This window comes from Apis dorsata, unplaced genomic scaffold (assembly GCF_000469605.1).
Source record: "Apis dorsata unplaced genomic scaffold, Apis dorsata 1.3 scaffold_35, whole genome shotgun sequence".
NCBI classification, from domain to species: domain Eukaryota; kingdom Metazoa; phylum Arthropoda; class Insecta; order Hymenoptera; family Apidae; genus Apis; species Apis dorsata.
Window position 1 is genome coordinate 72,493 of NW_006263337.1, and position 18,356 is coordinate 90,848.

Sequence of the window (18,356 nt, forward strand, 5' to 3'; positions counted from 1 at the left end):
TACACGTTCGTGGTCGGGGGTAGTTTTCCGAACAATAAAGTCGAATTTCTCTCTGGCATCTGCTCTCAAGACACCATGCCTGCTCTCCGTAATCTCTCAAGTGACTAACAATTAACCGTCGATCGAGCCGCATTAATCCTTATAATAAATCCGCGTCAGGATGAAACGAAATTTTTATTGGCTATCCCTTTTAAAAGATATTTCTCGTATATCTTTTAAAATTTAAAAGTAGTCAAGTCAATAAAAATTTATAAAGCATCAATCAGAATCTGGAAACATTTTGATGATCCATTTCTAGGATAATTTCTAATGGGAGACAGAGGTCGACGTATCTTTTTATTATTGTTATTATTATTTATTCAAATCAAAGTGTTTCCGTTGAAATCATAATCTAGATTCCTTGTCAATTCCTTATTTTAATTTTCATTTCATACATATGTATCTTTATAATTATTTTTCCTCACCAAAGCTTTTCATAATTACTCATCAACGCTTAACGGCTTAACATCTTTCTTTTATTAACTTTCCAACATCTCTTCACTCTCCTCTCTTTCCATCTACATTCCAAAGGAATTATATAACAATTTACATTGTACAAAGCTGTTTCCAAAATTCCAAAAGAATTTCGAATTCACGTACAAAAAAAGAAAAAAAGAATTATTTTACGCTCGTTGCAAAGTTAATATCGAAATCGATCGTTCTTTCGTGAAAACGATGGAACGATCGTGATCGCGCAAGCATGCTGATCATCGTGGTGGTACATCATGTTACGCGGTATTGGTTGGTATCATGCTCTTGACTAAATCTTATCACACCTGTTCTCTTCACAACCGAGAGATCAATCGGTCATACGTTCACTGTTCACGCACGTCTCTGCGTCTCTGTCTCTTTATTTCTCATATAATATCCTTATATACGTCACAAAAATCTTAACGATACACATTTACACACATACACATATATGTTTTTTTCGTGATGGAGTTTACTTGATTTTGCTTGTTTTTCTTTGTGTAACGTCACGTGTTTCTATCTTTTTTTTATTTTCTCTTCTTTTCTCGTCGTATTTCACATTTGTCTATCTACGTGTTTACGAGGACAATGCGATTCCGTATATTGGAATTGCACTTTTATGGCACTCTATACAATTATTTATTTATTTATTTATTTATACAGAGTTAAAACGAAGAGACAACGAATAATCGTAATAGTAGTCGCACAGAGATATGTAAAAGTCGCATCGTACGATATGCAAACACCTAATTGTACCAAACACTTAATTCACTTTAGGCTTTTCCGATCGAGTTTCTGTCTTCACAGAAAGTAGCTCGGCTGAATTTTCGTATTGTTGTTGTTCGCAATGAGATATACCTTTGCTCGTTCCATCGAGAACGAATACGGAAACGGAAGACACGCAAGAAAATCAAGTGACCTCCAAGACGTGTGTCGAGACTTGTGAGAACGCAGCGAGCACAAGTCAACGCTCCAAAAAAATTAGTCGTATTAATGATTTCTCAATAATCTCTCTCATATTCTTTGAATATTTTTTTTTCTTTCTCATTTAACTTCATATTGTGTCTTACCTTTTTCTTTTTTTTCTTTGTATTAACTTTTTTAATCCATCGCATCGGCTATTTGATTTACGATATTTTCTTTGCTGTATCCTTTCCCGCCTCTCCTTTAAAAAAAAAATATATATATATATAAATCCATTCCACACACGTTTCACCTTTACCCTTTCTGTTTCTTTTCGATCATCGTTTAATCGTTTCCTTATTTCTCTCCTTATTTCTCATTCTTCGTTTTGGTTTCTCGGATCTCTGTCTCTCTCGATCGAAATTTCGTCCACGATCTCGTTCCATCTCGCTCGATCGCTCGGCGTGTTGTTGTTCCTTCGTTCCATCGTGATAGATTTGTCGTGAGAAGATCAAGTCGTTGCAGAGCAAAATCCAGGCGCGTACAGAGAGGTCGAAGATCCTCGCGCAACGTGGCAGGCCTGATCCAGAGCCATTGGATCCATGACCAGTCTAGATAGGCGATCCAGATCGTCGAGAGCTTCGCGATACTTGTCTTGTCACATTGTGACAATCATTAGCGTCGTATCCTCGCGTTCGTTTCTTTTCTTACCCGGTGCAGTTCCGCGAGTTCCATCTCGAGCGAAGGGAACGTCGAAGAAAAAAATGGCGGAAGATTTTCTTTCAGAGAATCTGTCAGCTGTGAAACATCGTCGTTCGTCCTCGTTCGAGGAGTGGATACCGATTTTTAATACCTCAGGATCTTTTTTAGCGAACTTTATATTATATATATATATATATATTATAAAAATATATGTACAATATATATATATACGTATATCGTCTATATTATGTTATATCGAGCAAAACTTTTTCCTAAACGTTATTGTTCGTCCAGGCATAGAGAGCAGACTTGCATTCTTATAAAAAAAAAACGAAAAAGAATAGAAAATGCAAAACGATCGAAAGCATGTTATTATTTCAAAAAAGAGAGAATAAAAAGCCCTCTTTGTTGCAAAAAAAAAAAAAATTCCGGGGGTTTTTTCGGGGGCCAACCCACGCTTTATATAAAGTTTAACCCAGCATAGGGGCAAATCATAAAATTAACCAAAGAAAAAAAAAAAAAAAGAAAAAGAATAGAAAATGCAAAACGATCGAAAGCATGTTATTATTTCAAAAAAGAGAGAATAAAAAGCCCTCTTTGTTGCACAAAACAAAAATAAAAATCTCGTGTGTTTCTTCGCGAGCCAAACCATCGCTGATCATAATGTTAATCTAGCATACGTGCATATACTAAAATTACCCGAAGAAAAAGAAAAGATATCTTCAAAATTCCATAACAATCCGTTTTAACACCCCTGACCACATTATCTGATAACAACCAACCCCCGATCCCTCCGTCATTACTTCCGCCCGAGTTAACAATCTTTTTATTATTCTCACCCCGCCATAAACAAAATATAAGATAAGACATCACAAAAGAAAAAGAAAAACTCGCAGAAAAAAATTGACATATGTATAATTCCATTGTTGTGCCTTGGCTGGTTCCTCCGTGGCGGATAAAGCAGAGCCTGCAGCAAAGGATGGACGATTGGAGGCAACGCGTCAAGACATTGCTGGATGAAATATACACCGTGGACCCGTACTATGTACAAAGCAACGAGACAAGGTTCGTCAATCAGGTCTCGTACGCGGACATCGCCGCTGGTCGCACGAGCCCCAATTCCAGGGGCTCTAGCCCCTTTAGAAACAACCGGGACGAGGCTGCTCCTACACCTCTCTCGATTCAAGTGCTTAGACCGACTGCTCAATTCTCAAGATCCGTGGATATCCAGAAACCCGTCGTTGAACCGGTTCGCGATGAAACTCCGCCTAGCACCGCGAGAATAGAAAGCAGAGGCAACGAGGAACGGGCGAGAATCGAGGAGCAGAGCGAACAGAAGGACTCCGAGATGAGAATCGAAAGCAGAAGACACGTTTCCAAGATGGATTCGGTGGATTCTAGAACGAGGAGTCAGTCGAGGAGGGCTGGTTCGGTTAGAAATGACAGCGATGAGGCTGTGAGGGAATCTAGGGAGAGAAATTCGTCCGCGGAGAATGAAAACGAGATGGAGATTTCTACATCGATGGAACAGAAAAAGGAATCGTTGGTACTTAAGAACACGTTGGCGCCTAAGGTTGAGAGGAGAGGAAGATCGGCTAGTCCCATTTGGGTGCCTGGATCTACGTCCTACGCGGATATCCTTCGTGGAAATAGGCAAAGTTCTCGCAGTCCTTCGGTGGAGGCTGGCAAGGACGTTAATATGATTGGTAGAGAGGTCAGCGAGACTGTGGTCGAAGAGTTGTCTGTGGAAACGGTTCAGAGTGAGAAGTTGGAGTTCAATGTGCCCAGACTCGAAGTGGAGGAAGAGACGGAAGTTCAGGAAGCTGTTGAGGAAGAGGCAAACGAAGAGATAGCAGTAGAGAGTTACCAGTCTGTTGAGGTAATGGATGAAGACGTGGCTGAAATCGTATCTTCTTCCGTGAAACCCGAGGAATCGGCAGAGGCTCAAACCAGTTGGGCTGATGAGAGCATGGAGGAGTACGTTTTATTGAATGAGAAGAATTACAAGAATATTGCGGGAGCACCGCAACAAGTTCAAGAAGTGTACAATTATATTCAACCACCTCTTCGACCAGCGATTCCAGAATTGGTTGGATTCATTGGATCTCAGGTAGCTTATCCAGTAAGTTCTTACGTCTACATGCCGGCTGCATCCCCTCAGCAGATGGCTCTTCCTCATTACACCGAGAGTCAGATAGCATTCCCGTCTGAACAATACGTGGCACAACCTAGTTACATCCCTGAGCCAGAGATTTATCAGCAGAATCTGTTGCAGAAACAGAGACAACCGCATCAATCTAAATACAAAAGTAATCCAAAGAGCGCTCCAATTATCATGCAAAATGTGGAAGAGAAATGTTTATCTTGTCAGATTCCTCAAGCTGTGGATATTCAGCCTGTCGTACAACCTATTGTCCAACCAATACAGATAGTTGAAGAGAAATCTGTGGAACAAGAACAGCCTGTACAACAGCCTGTGGAACAACAACCTGTGCAGCAATCAGTGCAACAATCAGTGGAACAATTAGTAGAGCAACCTGTGGAACAACCTGTGCAACCTGTTTCCCCCGCAACACCATCGGAAAGCACACCGGTGAAGACAAAAATAATCACCGAGAGTAAAACATTCTCCTACGCTCAGATCTTATCACAGGGTCTCGCTCCTAAACCGTCATCGGCCGTCAGTAGTTATTCTCCACCAACGAGCGTTCCATCGACGACATTAGCCTCGAAACAGGTGAAAGAGCGTTCGTATTCACCTGTGAATTCGACAACGTCCTCGGTGCACGAGACGAGTCCTCCTCAGGAGGCGAGGCAAACTCGAGAATCGTCGGTAAGTAAACAGGAAAGCAATTGGGACGTTACGAAGAAAAGGGAGACGAGGAAGACTCATCAGGAGGCGCCGAAGACGAAAATCCCGGAAAAGAGAGCTAGAAGAGGGCCCGAGTACTCGAAAGAGAAACTTCAAAAGGAGAAAATTAAGATTAATGTGGAGCAACAGAAACAGGTATTCGAAACGAAAGATGAAATTGTCGTGGAAGATACTTCTAAAATAAATGTGAAGAGTAACGAGGTTGAGATTAAAAAGGAAAAAGTGGAAGATGTTCGATCGGAAAAGAGAGTAGATGTCGAAAAGACGAAAAAGATCGAAACACAGAAACAAGATGAAAAGCAAGAGGTTCAGGAGGAGAAGCATGATGTTCAACAGAGGAGCAGATCTCAGGAAAAGAAACGAAAGGGAAAGAAGAAGAAACCGGAGAAGTCGATGGACGATGAGATAGACAAGGCTCTGAAAGAAATTGAGGATATGGATAAACAGAAAAAGAGGGATAAATCGAGGGAACAGACTAAGATTAAGGATACGATTCAAACTGTTCAAACAGAAAAATCTAAAGAAGATAATGAAAAGAAAGGCGTGAAGCCTGGCGAGAAAAAGAAACAAAATAAATCGAAGATGGAGAAGGTTAGAGACGAATCAGAAATTGCAATGAATCAGACTAACGCGAAAGAACAAATGAAATCGAAGAATGATACGAAAGAAAGTAAAGAAGAGAAAAATATTGAGAAAAGGAATGCAAAGGATGAAGCTAAGATTTCTAAGGAGAAAGTTGAAAGTCGAAAGAGCGAGTCGGAAAAAAGATTTGAAATTAAAATCGATTCAGGTAACGAAATGAAGAAAATTGAGACGAAGGAAGAGAAAGCGCAAAAAGATTCTGCTAATCTATCGAAGAAAAAGCAAAAAGGTAAAGAACAGACTGGTATGGTGAAAGATAAGTCTAATAAAGATAGTGTGAAATCTACGAAAATTGAAAATGAATCTGAACAAATGAAAAAAGCGATATTTATTGAAGATAAAGCAGAAATTCAAAAAGAGAAAGACATTAAACCAGTTGAAAATATTGGAAATTTAGATCAATCACAGAAACAAGAGGATACGAAATCTATAAAACTTATGAAATCAGAAAAAATATCTGAAACAAAAGAATCAAAAGAGAAGGAACCTGCGAAACCTAAAGAACAGGATAAATCGAAAAAGAATAAAAAACAGAAACAAGGAACCGAGAATGAGAAAGATCAGACACCTAAGAAACAGAGCCAACAAAAAGAAGAAAAGAAAATAGATCAATCGAAACAGAAAAAATCTGTAGAAAAATCAGAGATAATAGATATTAAATTGGAAGAAAACAAAGAGATTAAAATAGAGGTTGATGTGAAAGCACCAAAAGATGAAAAAGAGAAAAAGGTAACTGGAAAAGAGAAAGAAAAGAAAGCTGAAAGTAAAGATCGTAAAAAGAAAGATACAAAACCAGAAGTAGCATTAAAAGAGAAAGAAGAACAGAAAGCTGTAATAAATCCATTGATTAGTGCGATAGAATCTGATAAAAAAATTGAAGAAAAAGAAATTGATAATAAAGATTCGAAGGAAAGTTCTACACCAAAGAAAGAAACGAAAAAAGCAGGTGAAGCAGAGAAACAGACAAAAACAAAAGGTGGAAAGAAATCTAAAAAGGAAGCGGATGTTAATCAGAAATCTGCTGAGATTATCAAAAAAGAAGAGACGATAGTCGTTACAGATAAACAAGTTATTGAAGAAAAAATTGATGAAAAAATTATTATAGAAGAATCGAAAAAAGAACATTTGAAACTTGAATCAGTTGTACCAAATACAGAACAATCAGAGATGAAAAAACATAAGAAATCTAAATCACCAAAAAGAGGAAAGAAAGAAGAAAGTTTAAAATCTATAGAACAAAAAGAAAAGACAGAGAAAAAAGAAATGCAAGAGGAAACGATAAAATTAGAAGAAATGAGCGATAAAATCGATACGAAAGAAAAGTCTATAAAAGAAACAAAAGAAGAAGTTGTTATCGAAGTTAAAGAGGAAATTAGTGCAGTTCAAGTTGAAGAAAAGAAAGAAAAAGATATAATCCTAACAGACAAAATTGAAATACAGTCTGCTATTGAAAAAATACCTGAAAAGATTATTGTTGAAGGAAGCATGGAAACATTTATAAAAACTGTAGAAATAGCAAAAGAAACTGAAAAAATTGAAGTCAGTGATACGAAAGAGAAAAAGGAAACACCTCCTCCTGAAATTTCAAAAACAGAAGACCAACAACCAGAGCAAAAGAGTGAAATGCCAAGTACACCATCAAAGAGTAAAAAATCAAGTAAATCAAAGGAGAAACATCCTGTCGAAAAAATAGCTCCACTTTCTATAGTTCAAGAGCCTAAACCAAGTACACCAAAGAGTCAACCAAGTACACCAAAATCCGATAAAAAGAAGAAGAAGAAACAAGAGAATAAAGACAAAGATAATATTGAATCTCCACAAGCAAAACAAAAGACAATTACTGAAAAACCTCTCAGTGACGCAAAACCAATCGAAGAATCCATCGAAATACCTGATGTTGTTCCCGAAAAATCTATTTTTGAAGAGAAAGAAATACCAACGACGTTGCAACCTGAAATAAGTCCAATAATTGAGCCTGAAAAAGATCAAATTATTGAATCTAATGAGTCAAAATCTGTTTCGCAAGACCTGATTGAAAAATCAAGTACAGAAGAAGTTCCATCTCTCTCATTGACAGAAGAGATTTCAAACGTCACAGATACTGGTTCGCCAGTCGAAGAATCATCTTCGACGTCATCGGGCAAAGCATTAATCATCGAAAAAACGGTAACCACGGTGACGACCACGACCAGCATACCGGGATCTGTCGAAGTGAAGCCTCCGAACGTGAAATCCGTGAAATCCGTAGAGATCTTAGAAAGCATTCCCTTACCTAAGATCGTAGGCTCCAAACCCACTGAATTAATCACCCTACGTCCTGAAACAGTAGAGGCTAGCCTAACAACCAGATATGCTAGGGTATCGGATGAATCAGCTGTTGGTATCCCCTCGAAAGAGTTTTTAGATACGTTAGTGGACGAGTCGAATTTCGATTACGCGAATTATATCAATCTCGTCGAAGACGATCAACCGATTTTGTTCGGTAGCGTTCAGGATAGGAGGAAAGATCATTCTGGGACTTCTTTGTCTGTAGAAAACGCGAAGGAAGAACGAGAGGTCGATGATTTAAAGGAGGGACAGGGTATTGATGCGAAGATTTCGCAAGATACATTGAGCGAAATCGAGGGTAAGATTGAAAAGGGTGAAATAATGATTAAAAAAGAAGTAAACATTCTTGGAGAAACTGAAAATGAGAGATTCAAAGATTCGAGTGAGTTAGAGATAGAGAATGAGGATAAAAGTGTGGAAGAGAAGCGAGAAACAAATAAAACTATGGAAGAGCTTCTTTTTACTGTTGGAAAGGGAGAAGATGTGAAGAATGCTGTGGAAGAATTGTTAGAAGTTGAAAGAAAAGCTATGGTAGTTGAACAAAAAATTGTAGATATCGAAAAACAAGAAGCTGTTTCTGTTAAATTTGAAGATAGTAAATTTAAGTTGGAAGAAATTGAAAATAAAACAACTTTGAATGAAGAAAAGGTTGGAGATTTAGAAAAACCAATTGAAGTTCCTGTTAAAACTGAAGAAGTTAGCAGTAAAACAACTATAGAAGAAAAAGTAGTAGACTCTGAAAAAGGAGTAGAAGTTCCTGTTGAAATTAAATCTATAATGAAAGAAGTTGAAAGTAAAATAACTCTGCCTGAAGAAAAAATTGCAGAATTTGAGAAGCCAATAGAAGTTCCTATTAAAGTTAGTGATGCTAAACTTCAAACAGAAGAAATTAAAATTGAAGATAAAGTAGATTCTGAAAAACAAGAAAGAATTGAAATTGAAGATTCTAAATCTAAAATGAAAGGCATTGAAGATACAAATCTACTTGAAGAAAAACTAATAGATACTGAAAAACGAGAAGATGTTTCTGTTAAGCTTGAAGATATTAAATCTAAATCGGAAGAAATTGAAAATAAGCCAACTCAGGAGGAAGAAAAAATTAAAGAAGTTCCTATTAATATTAAAGATTCTAAATCCATAATTGAAAAAATAAATAATGAAACAATTATAATTGAAGAAAAAGATCTTGAAGAAAAAATAGAAATTCCTGTTGAAATTAAATCCATAACGAAAGAAGTTGAAGATAAAACAGTTCTGTTTGAAGAAAAGGTTGTAGAATCTGAAAAATCATTCAAAGAAGTTCCTGTTAAAATTGATTATTCTAAACCCCAAGAAGAAATTAAAGTTGGAGAAAAGGTAATGGAAAAACAAGAAACAATTGTAGATGAAGATTCTAAATCTAAAATGGAAAGCGTTGAAGATAGAACAATTCTTGAAGAAAAGATCATAGAATCTGAAAAATCAATAGAAGTTCCTGTTAAGATTAAAGATTCTAAGAAGATAGAAAAAGAAGTTCCTGTCGAAATTAAAGATTCTAAGTCAAAAACAAAAGATATAAACCCATATTATTTCACAGATTTAGTAAAACCTTATTGGTTCAATTATCGTCCTTATATTAAGGCAGAAATTGATTTCTATAGGCATTTCAAGATAGTAAAAATATTAGAAGAAAATGTACCTGCTTCTGTGTTACCAAGATCAGATAGTATTGAAAGAATTGTTCAGGAATCAATCATGAAAAAACCTAAAGAAGGAGAAAAGAAAATAGAAAGTGCAGAACAATCTGAGACTGAATACGCAAAACATGCATCTCAGGAAATAATTAAGGAAAAATCTAAAGAAATAGAAAAGAAAACGGAAGATACAAAGGAATCTGAAACAGAATACAGAAAGCACATACTTCAGGAATCAATTGAAGAAAAATCTAAAGAAATAGAAAAGAAAACGGAAGATACAGAGGAATCTGAAGCAGAATATCGGAAGTATGCACTTATTGGAGAAACCCTTAAATATCCTATTAGTACGTTTTATAAATTAGAATCTGAATGGGTGAAATCTAAGCTGATTCAAGAAAAAGAGGTCACACTTATTCCTGTAGAAGAATCTGAATCAACAAATGCTGAAATTAACAAGGAAATTATTCAAATTTATGAAGAAGAAAAATTACCAATAGAATTAAAAGAATTAGAAGAGGTCATGTCTACATCTGTGGAAGAATTGACAGATAAATTGACAGATATTGAAGTAAAATCACCAATAAAATTAGAAGAATTAGAAGAGGTCATATCCACTTCTGTAGAAGAATCTAAACTGACAGATGTTGAAGTAAAATCACCAATAAAATTAGAAGAATTAGAACTCAAAAATGAAGAGGTCATACTCTCTCCTGAAGAGGAGTCTAAATCAATAGATATTGAAATTAAAAAGGAAATTATCGAAATTTATGAAGAAGAAAAGCCAGCAATAAAATTAGAAGAAGATAAAAAGATTAATATTGAGAAAGATACCATGAAAGTTATCGAAGAAGTTACTACAGAAATTAAATCTACAGATAGAATTTTGGATCAAACAGCAGCTCTTATTGAAGACGTAACTAAAGAACTTGATATGATAAAAAAGGAAGAAGAGCAAAATAAAATTGTAACAATTGTAGAAGAAAGAAAGAAAGAATTTGAAACTGAGAAAAAAGAGCAAGTATCCGAGAAAAAATCAAAAACGGAAAAATCAAAGAAAGAAAAGCAATCAAAAGGTGAGAAATCGAAGAATAAGAAAAAGGAGATTTCATCAATTAAAGAACATGAAATTGAGAAAAAAGATACTGTTGAAACAGAAATGACACAAATTATAGAACAATTTACAGAGGTTAAAAAAGAGGAAATTAAAGAGGCTCCACTATCGATCAAAGAACTTGAGGAGAAAGATACTACTGAAATAGCAGAATTATCACAGATTATGGAACAATTTACTGCAGAAATTAAGAAAAAAGAAATTGAGGAGATTTCATTATTACCCAAAGAATCTGAAATAATTGAGAAAAAAGATATTGATATTGAAAAAGATATCGAAACTTCAGAATTAACAAGAACGATGGAAGAACTTATTACTGCGATAAAAGAAATTTCAACAGATGAAATTATTGATCAAAAAGAAGAGAAAAAGATGGAAAAAAATATTACAACGGAAGAACTATTAACCACATCACAATCAAAAACGGAAGAAGAAGGAAAACCTGTGATAATATCTCCAAAAATAGAAAAAGTAGGAAAAGAAACAAAATCAGAAAAAAGCAAAAAGAAACAGAGGAAACAAAACGAAAAGAAAGAAGAAATTCCAGTTCTAGAGAATCCAATTGTAACTGAACAAGAAAATATAGAAAAGGAAGTTGTTGAGAAATCTATTTCTGAAAAGAAGAAGACTTCTAAAGAATCTAAGAAAAAAGAAGAAGTTAAAGAACCATCGAAAGAAGAAAAAATTATCACAGAAGAACTGAAATCGTGTTCCTTAGAAAAAGACATTGATATTGTAACTGAAATAACAGAAACCGAAAAATTAGTTAATGGTAAAACAATAGAGATAATAGATTTAGATGCAATTCAATCTTCAACAAAAGAAGAAAAAACTAAACCTATAGAGAAATCTAAAAAAGAAGAAACCAAAACAAAATCTGGAAAACAGAAACAATTCAAGGAGAAAACTGATATTAAAGCTACTCCTGATAAAGAACCAAAGAAACAAGATAAACAGGAAAATAGTTCTCCAGATTCAAAGAAGAGACGTGAAGGAAAATCTAAAAAAACAAATGATATCCCAACATCAATGTCTCAAGAAATTGTGAGTGAAATTTCTCCAGAAGAGTTTAAAAAGGAAGAGAGTCAAATAGAAATAAAAGAAATATTACAAGAAGAAATTCAGCCATCGGTGTGTACCAAATCATGGGCATCAATTGTTAGCATGAAAGGAAATACAGAAACAACTAATAATTCTACAGATATTTCGAAAGTAACATCTGAAGAATCAATACCTGAAACTCCAAAATTAGAAAAAATAGAAAAAATGGAAGAAATTATACCTGAAGAATCGCAGAGTCCACCAGCACATCAAAAATGGGTGAAACACCAAAAGAAAAAAGATGCAAAACAAGAGAAGAATGTTACTGAGATAAAAGCCTCTTCTATCAATATTGAAAATGAAGGAGAAAAAGAGATAATTATTGAAGAATCACAAGAATTGATCACAAAAGACTCGAACAAATCTTATGCTCAAGTGGCTGCTTCCAACAAAAGGACTTCTCCACAATTTAATCAAGAAGATATAATAATTGCTAAACCGACTCCTATTAATCAAAGCATTGAGAAAAAAGAAATTGCACAGGAAGAAGCACTAATAATCACAGAAATTGAAAATGTCAAAGAAATGATTAAATCTGAGGAAGAGGTAATAATGGATAAAAAGTTTGATGAACTAGTTATTGAAAAAGATGTCTTTAAAATGGAATCAACTTCATGGGTAGAAGAAATCGAGAAAGAAGCATTAGAAGAAGAAATTGATTTTAAATCTTCTATTCAGGATATTGAATCTCCGCAGAAAACGAAAGATTCGTGGGCTGCTATAGTTGGAAAATATGTTGAACCACCAAAAATTTCATCACCTACAGTGAAAAAAGAGCAAATTATCGAGCAAAATTTATATCCTCAAGTACAAATCCATGTGGAACAAGCTCCAGAACCAATACCCATTGAAGAAGTAGTTCAAGTAGACGAACAAGGTTTCATAGAATTTTTAAATCGAAAAGAATTGCGATCTAGACGATCCAGATCACGATCCAGAAGTGCCAGACGAGATGATGCAAAGCAATCGAGTGATAAACCTATAATTCCTGAAGAAATTTTAGCAGTAGAACAGAAAGAGGAAAATGCAGAGAAAATGGAAGAGCAAAAGAAAAAGGAGGCAAACAAAGGAAAAGAAGAAAAATCTAAGAAAGACAAACGTAAGGCAAAGACAAATAGTGCGGATCGTAATCAAAGTATAACGAAAGAGGAACAAGAAAAAGAGAAAAGTAAGACAAAGACGAATGAAATCGAGGAAAAGAAAATAGAGGAAGAAACGATAGAAGATTCAATTGAGCAAGATAAAACCAACCAATCAAAAAAGAAAGGTAAAGGTAAATCGAAAATAAAAGAAGCTGAAAAAGAAAAAAGTAAGGAAGAAATTGCTGTTGAAAAAATTGAGAAAAAGGCTGAAGAAAAGATAGAAATAAAGAAAGAAAAGGAAGAATTGCAGATTATTGAGTTTGAAATTCCAGAAGCAGATATGGAAGTAAATACACAAAATAAGATTGCAGAAAAATCGAAAGTAGAAACAAAAGAACAATCCGGTGGTAAGAAAAATAAAAAATCGAAAAAAGGAAAATCTGATAAGGAACAACCAAAACACGAATTTAAAGATAAGGAACAAGATAAGCAAATAGATAATGCTCAGACAACAGAACTAAAGTTAGAACTAAAATTAAAAGAAGAAATTACGAAAGAATCAGAAATTAAAAATCAAGAAGAAACAAAAGAAAATATAATATCTGAAATTGAATCTAAAGAAATTCAAGAAAAATCAAACGAAAGTACGATATTTGAAACTGAAAATGAACTTCTTCAAGAAACAAAATCTGACAAACCAATGCAATCAGAAAAACGTAAAAAGAAATCCAAAGAAAGAAAAGCAGAAATAGCACCAAAACAAATCACTGAAACAGTTATTGAAGAAAATAAAGTATTAGAATCTGAAATGCAAAAAGAAATATTAAAAGAACAATCAGAAGCAAAAGATATTCAAGATATAAAAGCAACTACTGAGTTTATTCAAGAAATAATATATGAAAAACCAGCTTCTTCTGGAAAACGTAAAGGAAAATCAAAGGAAAAGAAAAAAGCAATTATTACAGAAACAGCAATTAAAGAAAAGGAAGTATCTAAACCTGAAATCAAAGAAATATTAAAAAAGGAATCAGACATTGAGGAAATTAAAGAAATTAAAGAAATTGAGGAAGAACTAAAAACAATTATGAAATCTAAAGATGAATATAAGTATGAGATTGTTCAAGAAACAAAATCTGAAAGATCAGAACTTTCAGAAAAAAGTAAGGAAAAATCTAAGGAAGAGGAAGTCACTAAAATTAAAGAAATTAAAGAAATTAAAGAAATTGCAGCAGAAATTGCACTAGAACAAATTACTGAAACATCAATTGAAAAGAATAAAATAGTTAAACCAGAGATCAAAGAAAAAATATCAGAAAAAGAATTAGAAATTGAAGAAGACAAGGAAGTTCAAAAAGAAATACAAACATCTATAAAATATGAAATTGAAAGTAAGCCTGAAATTGTTCAGGAAACAAAATCTCCAAAAAAGCGTAAAGGAAAATCTAAGGAAACGAAAGTAGAAACTGTATCAGAACAAATCAATAAGATATCAATTGACGAAAATAAATTATTTGAATTTGATGCTAAAGATAAAATATCGAATCAAATAATAAAAGAAGAAGAAGTAATTAAGCAGGAAAGAGATGATACTAATCACATTAAACAGGATGTTACTGTAGAGAATGAAATAGAAACAATTACGATAATATCTGAAAAGCTGAAAGAAAAGGAAAACTCTGTAAAAGAATCAATAGAATTACCACAAACAATCGCTAAAGAAATTTCAGATAGTAAAACAGAAACAATAGAAGAGAAAGAGGAAACAAAAATTGAACAAGCAATAGAAACAGAAGACAAATCTAAAGTTTCGAAAAAAGAAAAACGGAAACAAAAGAAAAAAGAAAAATCAGCTACAAGAGCAACTAGCCAAGAAAAATTGAAAAACGAAAAATCAGAAGCGATTTCGCAAGAGCAAAAAGAAGAAATAAATATGATATCCAAAACGTTAGATGAATTAAAAGCAGAAGAAATATCTACAGAAATTATTTTAACTAATGAAACCAAGGAGAAAAAAGACACTAATGAAATATCTAAAGAAATTGAAAAATTAATTCTTTCTGAAGTGATTTCTGATGAGATAAAACTTGTACCAGAAACTATGCCTATTCCAATACCTAAAGAAGAAATAAAAGTAATTAAAGAGAAAATAGAATTATCAAAGTCAATTGAAGAACAAGAAATAATTTCTGATGAAATAAGGCTTGTTCCCGAAACTTTGCCTATATCAATATCCAAGGAGGAAATAAAACCAATTAAAGAGATAGCAGAATTGCCAAAACCAACTAAAGAAAAAGAAATATTTTCTGAGGAAATCAAACCAGAAATTATCTCTATACCAATATCTGAAGAAATACATTCTATTAAAGAGAAAACAGAGTTGCCAAAAGTAAAAGAAAATGAAATTTCTGATGAAATGAAACTTGTTCCAGAATCTTTATCTATATCAATATCCAAAGAGGAAATACAACCTATTAAGGAAATAATAGAGCTGTCGAAACCAATTGAAGAAAAAGAAGAAATTATAAATAAAATAAAAGACATTGAAGAAAAAGGAGAAATAATTAAACCAGTGATAGATGAAGACAAAAAACAGGAAGAGTCGTCATCTAAAAAATCTAAACGCAAGAATAAACAAGCAAAAAAAAGTAAGCACGAAGAAGCAGAAACGGAAATAAAATCTGCGGATGAAGATCTACTATCATCAAAGATTGAAAAAAATATTGAAATATTAAACACAGGTTCTTCTACTCCAACTCCAGATACTCCAAAGGAAATCCCTCAAATTGAAGAAAAGACATTGAACGTAACGATATCTGAACAGAAAATAGAAGTTAATGATATATTAACAATTGATGACATTAAAAAAGATGAAAAAGAAATTAAGAACACAACAGAGCAGGAAATTGTTTTTGAAGAAGAAAAGATACTTTCGAAAACTCAAGAAGAAATTGAATTTAATTTACAGAAAATTGAAGAAACACCATCGACTTCTCCTATAAAAAAGAAAGTTACGAAAGAAGAAAAATCTAAATCAGCAAAAGACAAAGGATATGAAGATAAATCTAAAAATGATGATAAAGAAATTCATGACATAAAATCATTAACTACCGAAGAAATAACAGTAGACAAGACTTCTGAAGTTATAGAAGATACAGTCATTCCACTTGAAATGGAAAAACCAACAGAAATCATTGAATCAACTGAAGTAACGATAAATGGTATATTGAAAAAAGAAACTGATGAGATTGAAAAAGAGACAATTAAAATAGAAACAATCGAAGAGATATATCCAGAAATTGTGAAAGAAAATATAATTCAAGAAATCGATAAAGTCCCAGAACAATTTATACCGATTGAAAAGCTATTAGATGAGATCGAATCACCCATAATAATAGACTCGATCGAATCCCAATTAGAAACCGAGGAAGAATTCGAGAAATGTATATCGAGCGAACCAGAAATAGAGACGGTCGATATCGTAATCGAACCAGCAAAACCAAAAGTACAATTTTACATAGCCGATGAAATTCTAGTTCTAAGTCCCGAGAAAAAGAAACCTGTCCAGACTCCTTTAATCTTAAAGACCTTGTCAGAACTCAGTAGGTCCAAGTTCCTCTCCCTTGATAGCGGTTTCTGGCCGGACAAACATCCTTATCACGAAGCTGAACGCTATCTATTCGAAAACTTGGCTAATTATCCAAAAGAAAATATTTCGAACGATACTAAACGCGATTCTAACGATCCGGACGATTTTAATGGGGATCAGAATGATGGTAATTTGAATAATCGCGGTGGAAATGGTGGTCCCATGAATTCTTTTTTCTTGGGTGGACCTCATACCGAGCGTTTGATAGCCGATCTTCCAGGTGGTATAGGTAGCTGGAGCGATTACAGTACTTACTTGTCGAGCGAGAACGAGCAAAGAACGGATCAGACCACGGAGTTGGTCCAGGAAAAGATCGAGAATCCAACGTTAGATCTAACCCTTCCCTCAGACGAAGTAGTTTCTGAATTATCCTCCGTCCACCTCGAGGATGACCAGTCTATTTCCAAATTCGACGAATTGTCGCTCGAATCTGTTCCTACGACATCAGAAAATTCTGAGGAGATCAAATTACAATCATTGTCCACTGTCGAAGTGTCTCCTGTCGGTGAACAACCCTCTAAGTTAGATCACGAGTTTTTTACTGCGGTTGAACGACTAGAATCCACCTGTTCCGATCCATCGTGCGAATTATTCCCAATACCAAATATCCCTGACCATGGTCCAGATCCCAAGGAAAATTTAGGTATTGAAAGAGGATCGATGCAGCGGCACACTCCAATCATGGAGACGGAGAGAGAGATGGGGGTAGCTGAGGATGAGGCTGAAAAGAGGATACGAGGGATCAAGGTGCGATCACGAAACAAGCTGCGCTCGATCTTTACCCAATCGAGCTTCAAAGAGTTCACTGTCTTTGTTGTTGTTGTTATTGTTGTTATTATTGTTGTGTTGTGCGGGCTCGCGTGTATGTGTACGTACACGCTCGCGAGGTCGCGTGTGTGAGTGTGCGCGCGTGTGCTTGGTACACAGTGTTATATACTGTTTTCTTATGCCCTCGTTCATTGTTGTTTTATTCTACTTTTTAAAACAATTTTTTAACGTTTTTCTTCTCTCTCTCTCTTTTTTTTCTCTAATCGATCATTTTTCACTTATCTCGACCTCTGTATTATACAATCGAACGTACTACTTCTTTCTATTCTATACATTTTTTACGTTACTAGCTGCTGTTAATAGTTAATTACAATATTAGCGCTGCTACATTGCTATTGCTTCTCTCTAATTACGATTCTTCCTTCCTTGATTTGCATGCTGATTTTTTTTTTTTATTAATGCACGAGCGTAACGTTACTTGATTTTCGGCTTGCGTTGCGGTTCAATGAGAATTTTAAAAAAAGTTTCGCGATTAATTGGTCTTGAAAAATCATTGAAAAATGAGAATGATTCTTTTTGATATTGAACAAATTTTATTCTTATTCAAGGAAGCAGTTTGCAACAACACTACGTTATGTATTCGATAGTCAATATCTCTTTTAAGATTTTATTCATCTAACATGCTATATCTTTTAAATATATTTTTTTTTCTTTTTTTACAGCTTTCTCTCTTACAATCTACACATAAGAGGGAACATTTTAATGTTCTCTCACTTTAAAAGATCGATACTATGTAGTACTAAAATAGACACATCTTTTGAAGTACCCTGTAGAGTTGCACAGGATAAACTATAATTTGTGGTACAAATAAAATGCTCAAGATTTTATGATTCAAAAAGATTTAAAATAATATTGTTTCTTTTTATTATATTATATTCAAGGATATTTGAAAAAAAAGACTATAAAAAGTTACTCTATTATTGTGATTCATTTTGAATTATAAAATCTCAGATTC

General features: G+C 34.1%; 1 protein-coding gene across 15 annotated transcripts in view; it reads left to right on the forward strand.

The window, feature by feature from the left end:
- The window catches only part of LOC102679644 (nesprin-1), a 119,993-nt gene that overhangs the window by 69,712 nt on the left and 31,925 nt on the right, over window positions 1–18,356 (forward strand). For 7 of the 15 annotated variants that reach the window (XR_004151079.1, XM_031512491.1, XM_031512465.1 and 4 more), the window contains 3 exons: window positions 3,077–10,043; window positions 10,083–14,064; window positions 14,341–17,320. Coding sequence is in view for 14 of the 15 variants with exons in the window: in XM_031512491.1 (XP_031368351.1) it covers window positions 3,077–10,043; window positions 10,083–14,064; window positions 14,341–17,320 (13,929 nt within the window). In the remaining variant the exon portion in view is untranslated. Of the gene's footprint in view, window positions 1–1,908; window positions 2,464–3,076; window positions 17,321–18,356 lie in introns of those variants that run through there. The other 8 variants (XM_031512463.1, XM_031512460.1, XM_031512501.1 and 5 more) reach the window with 6 other exon arrangements.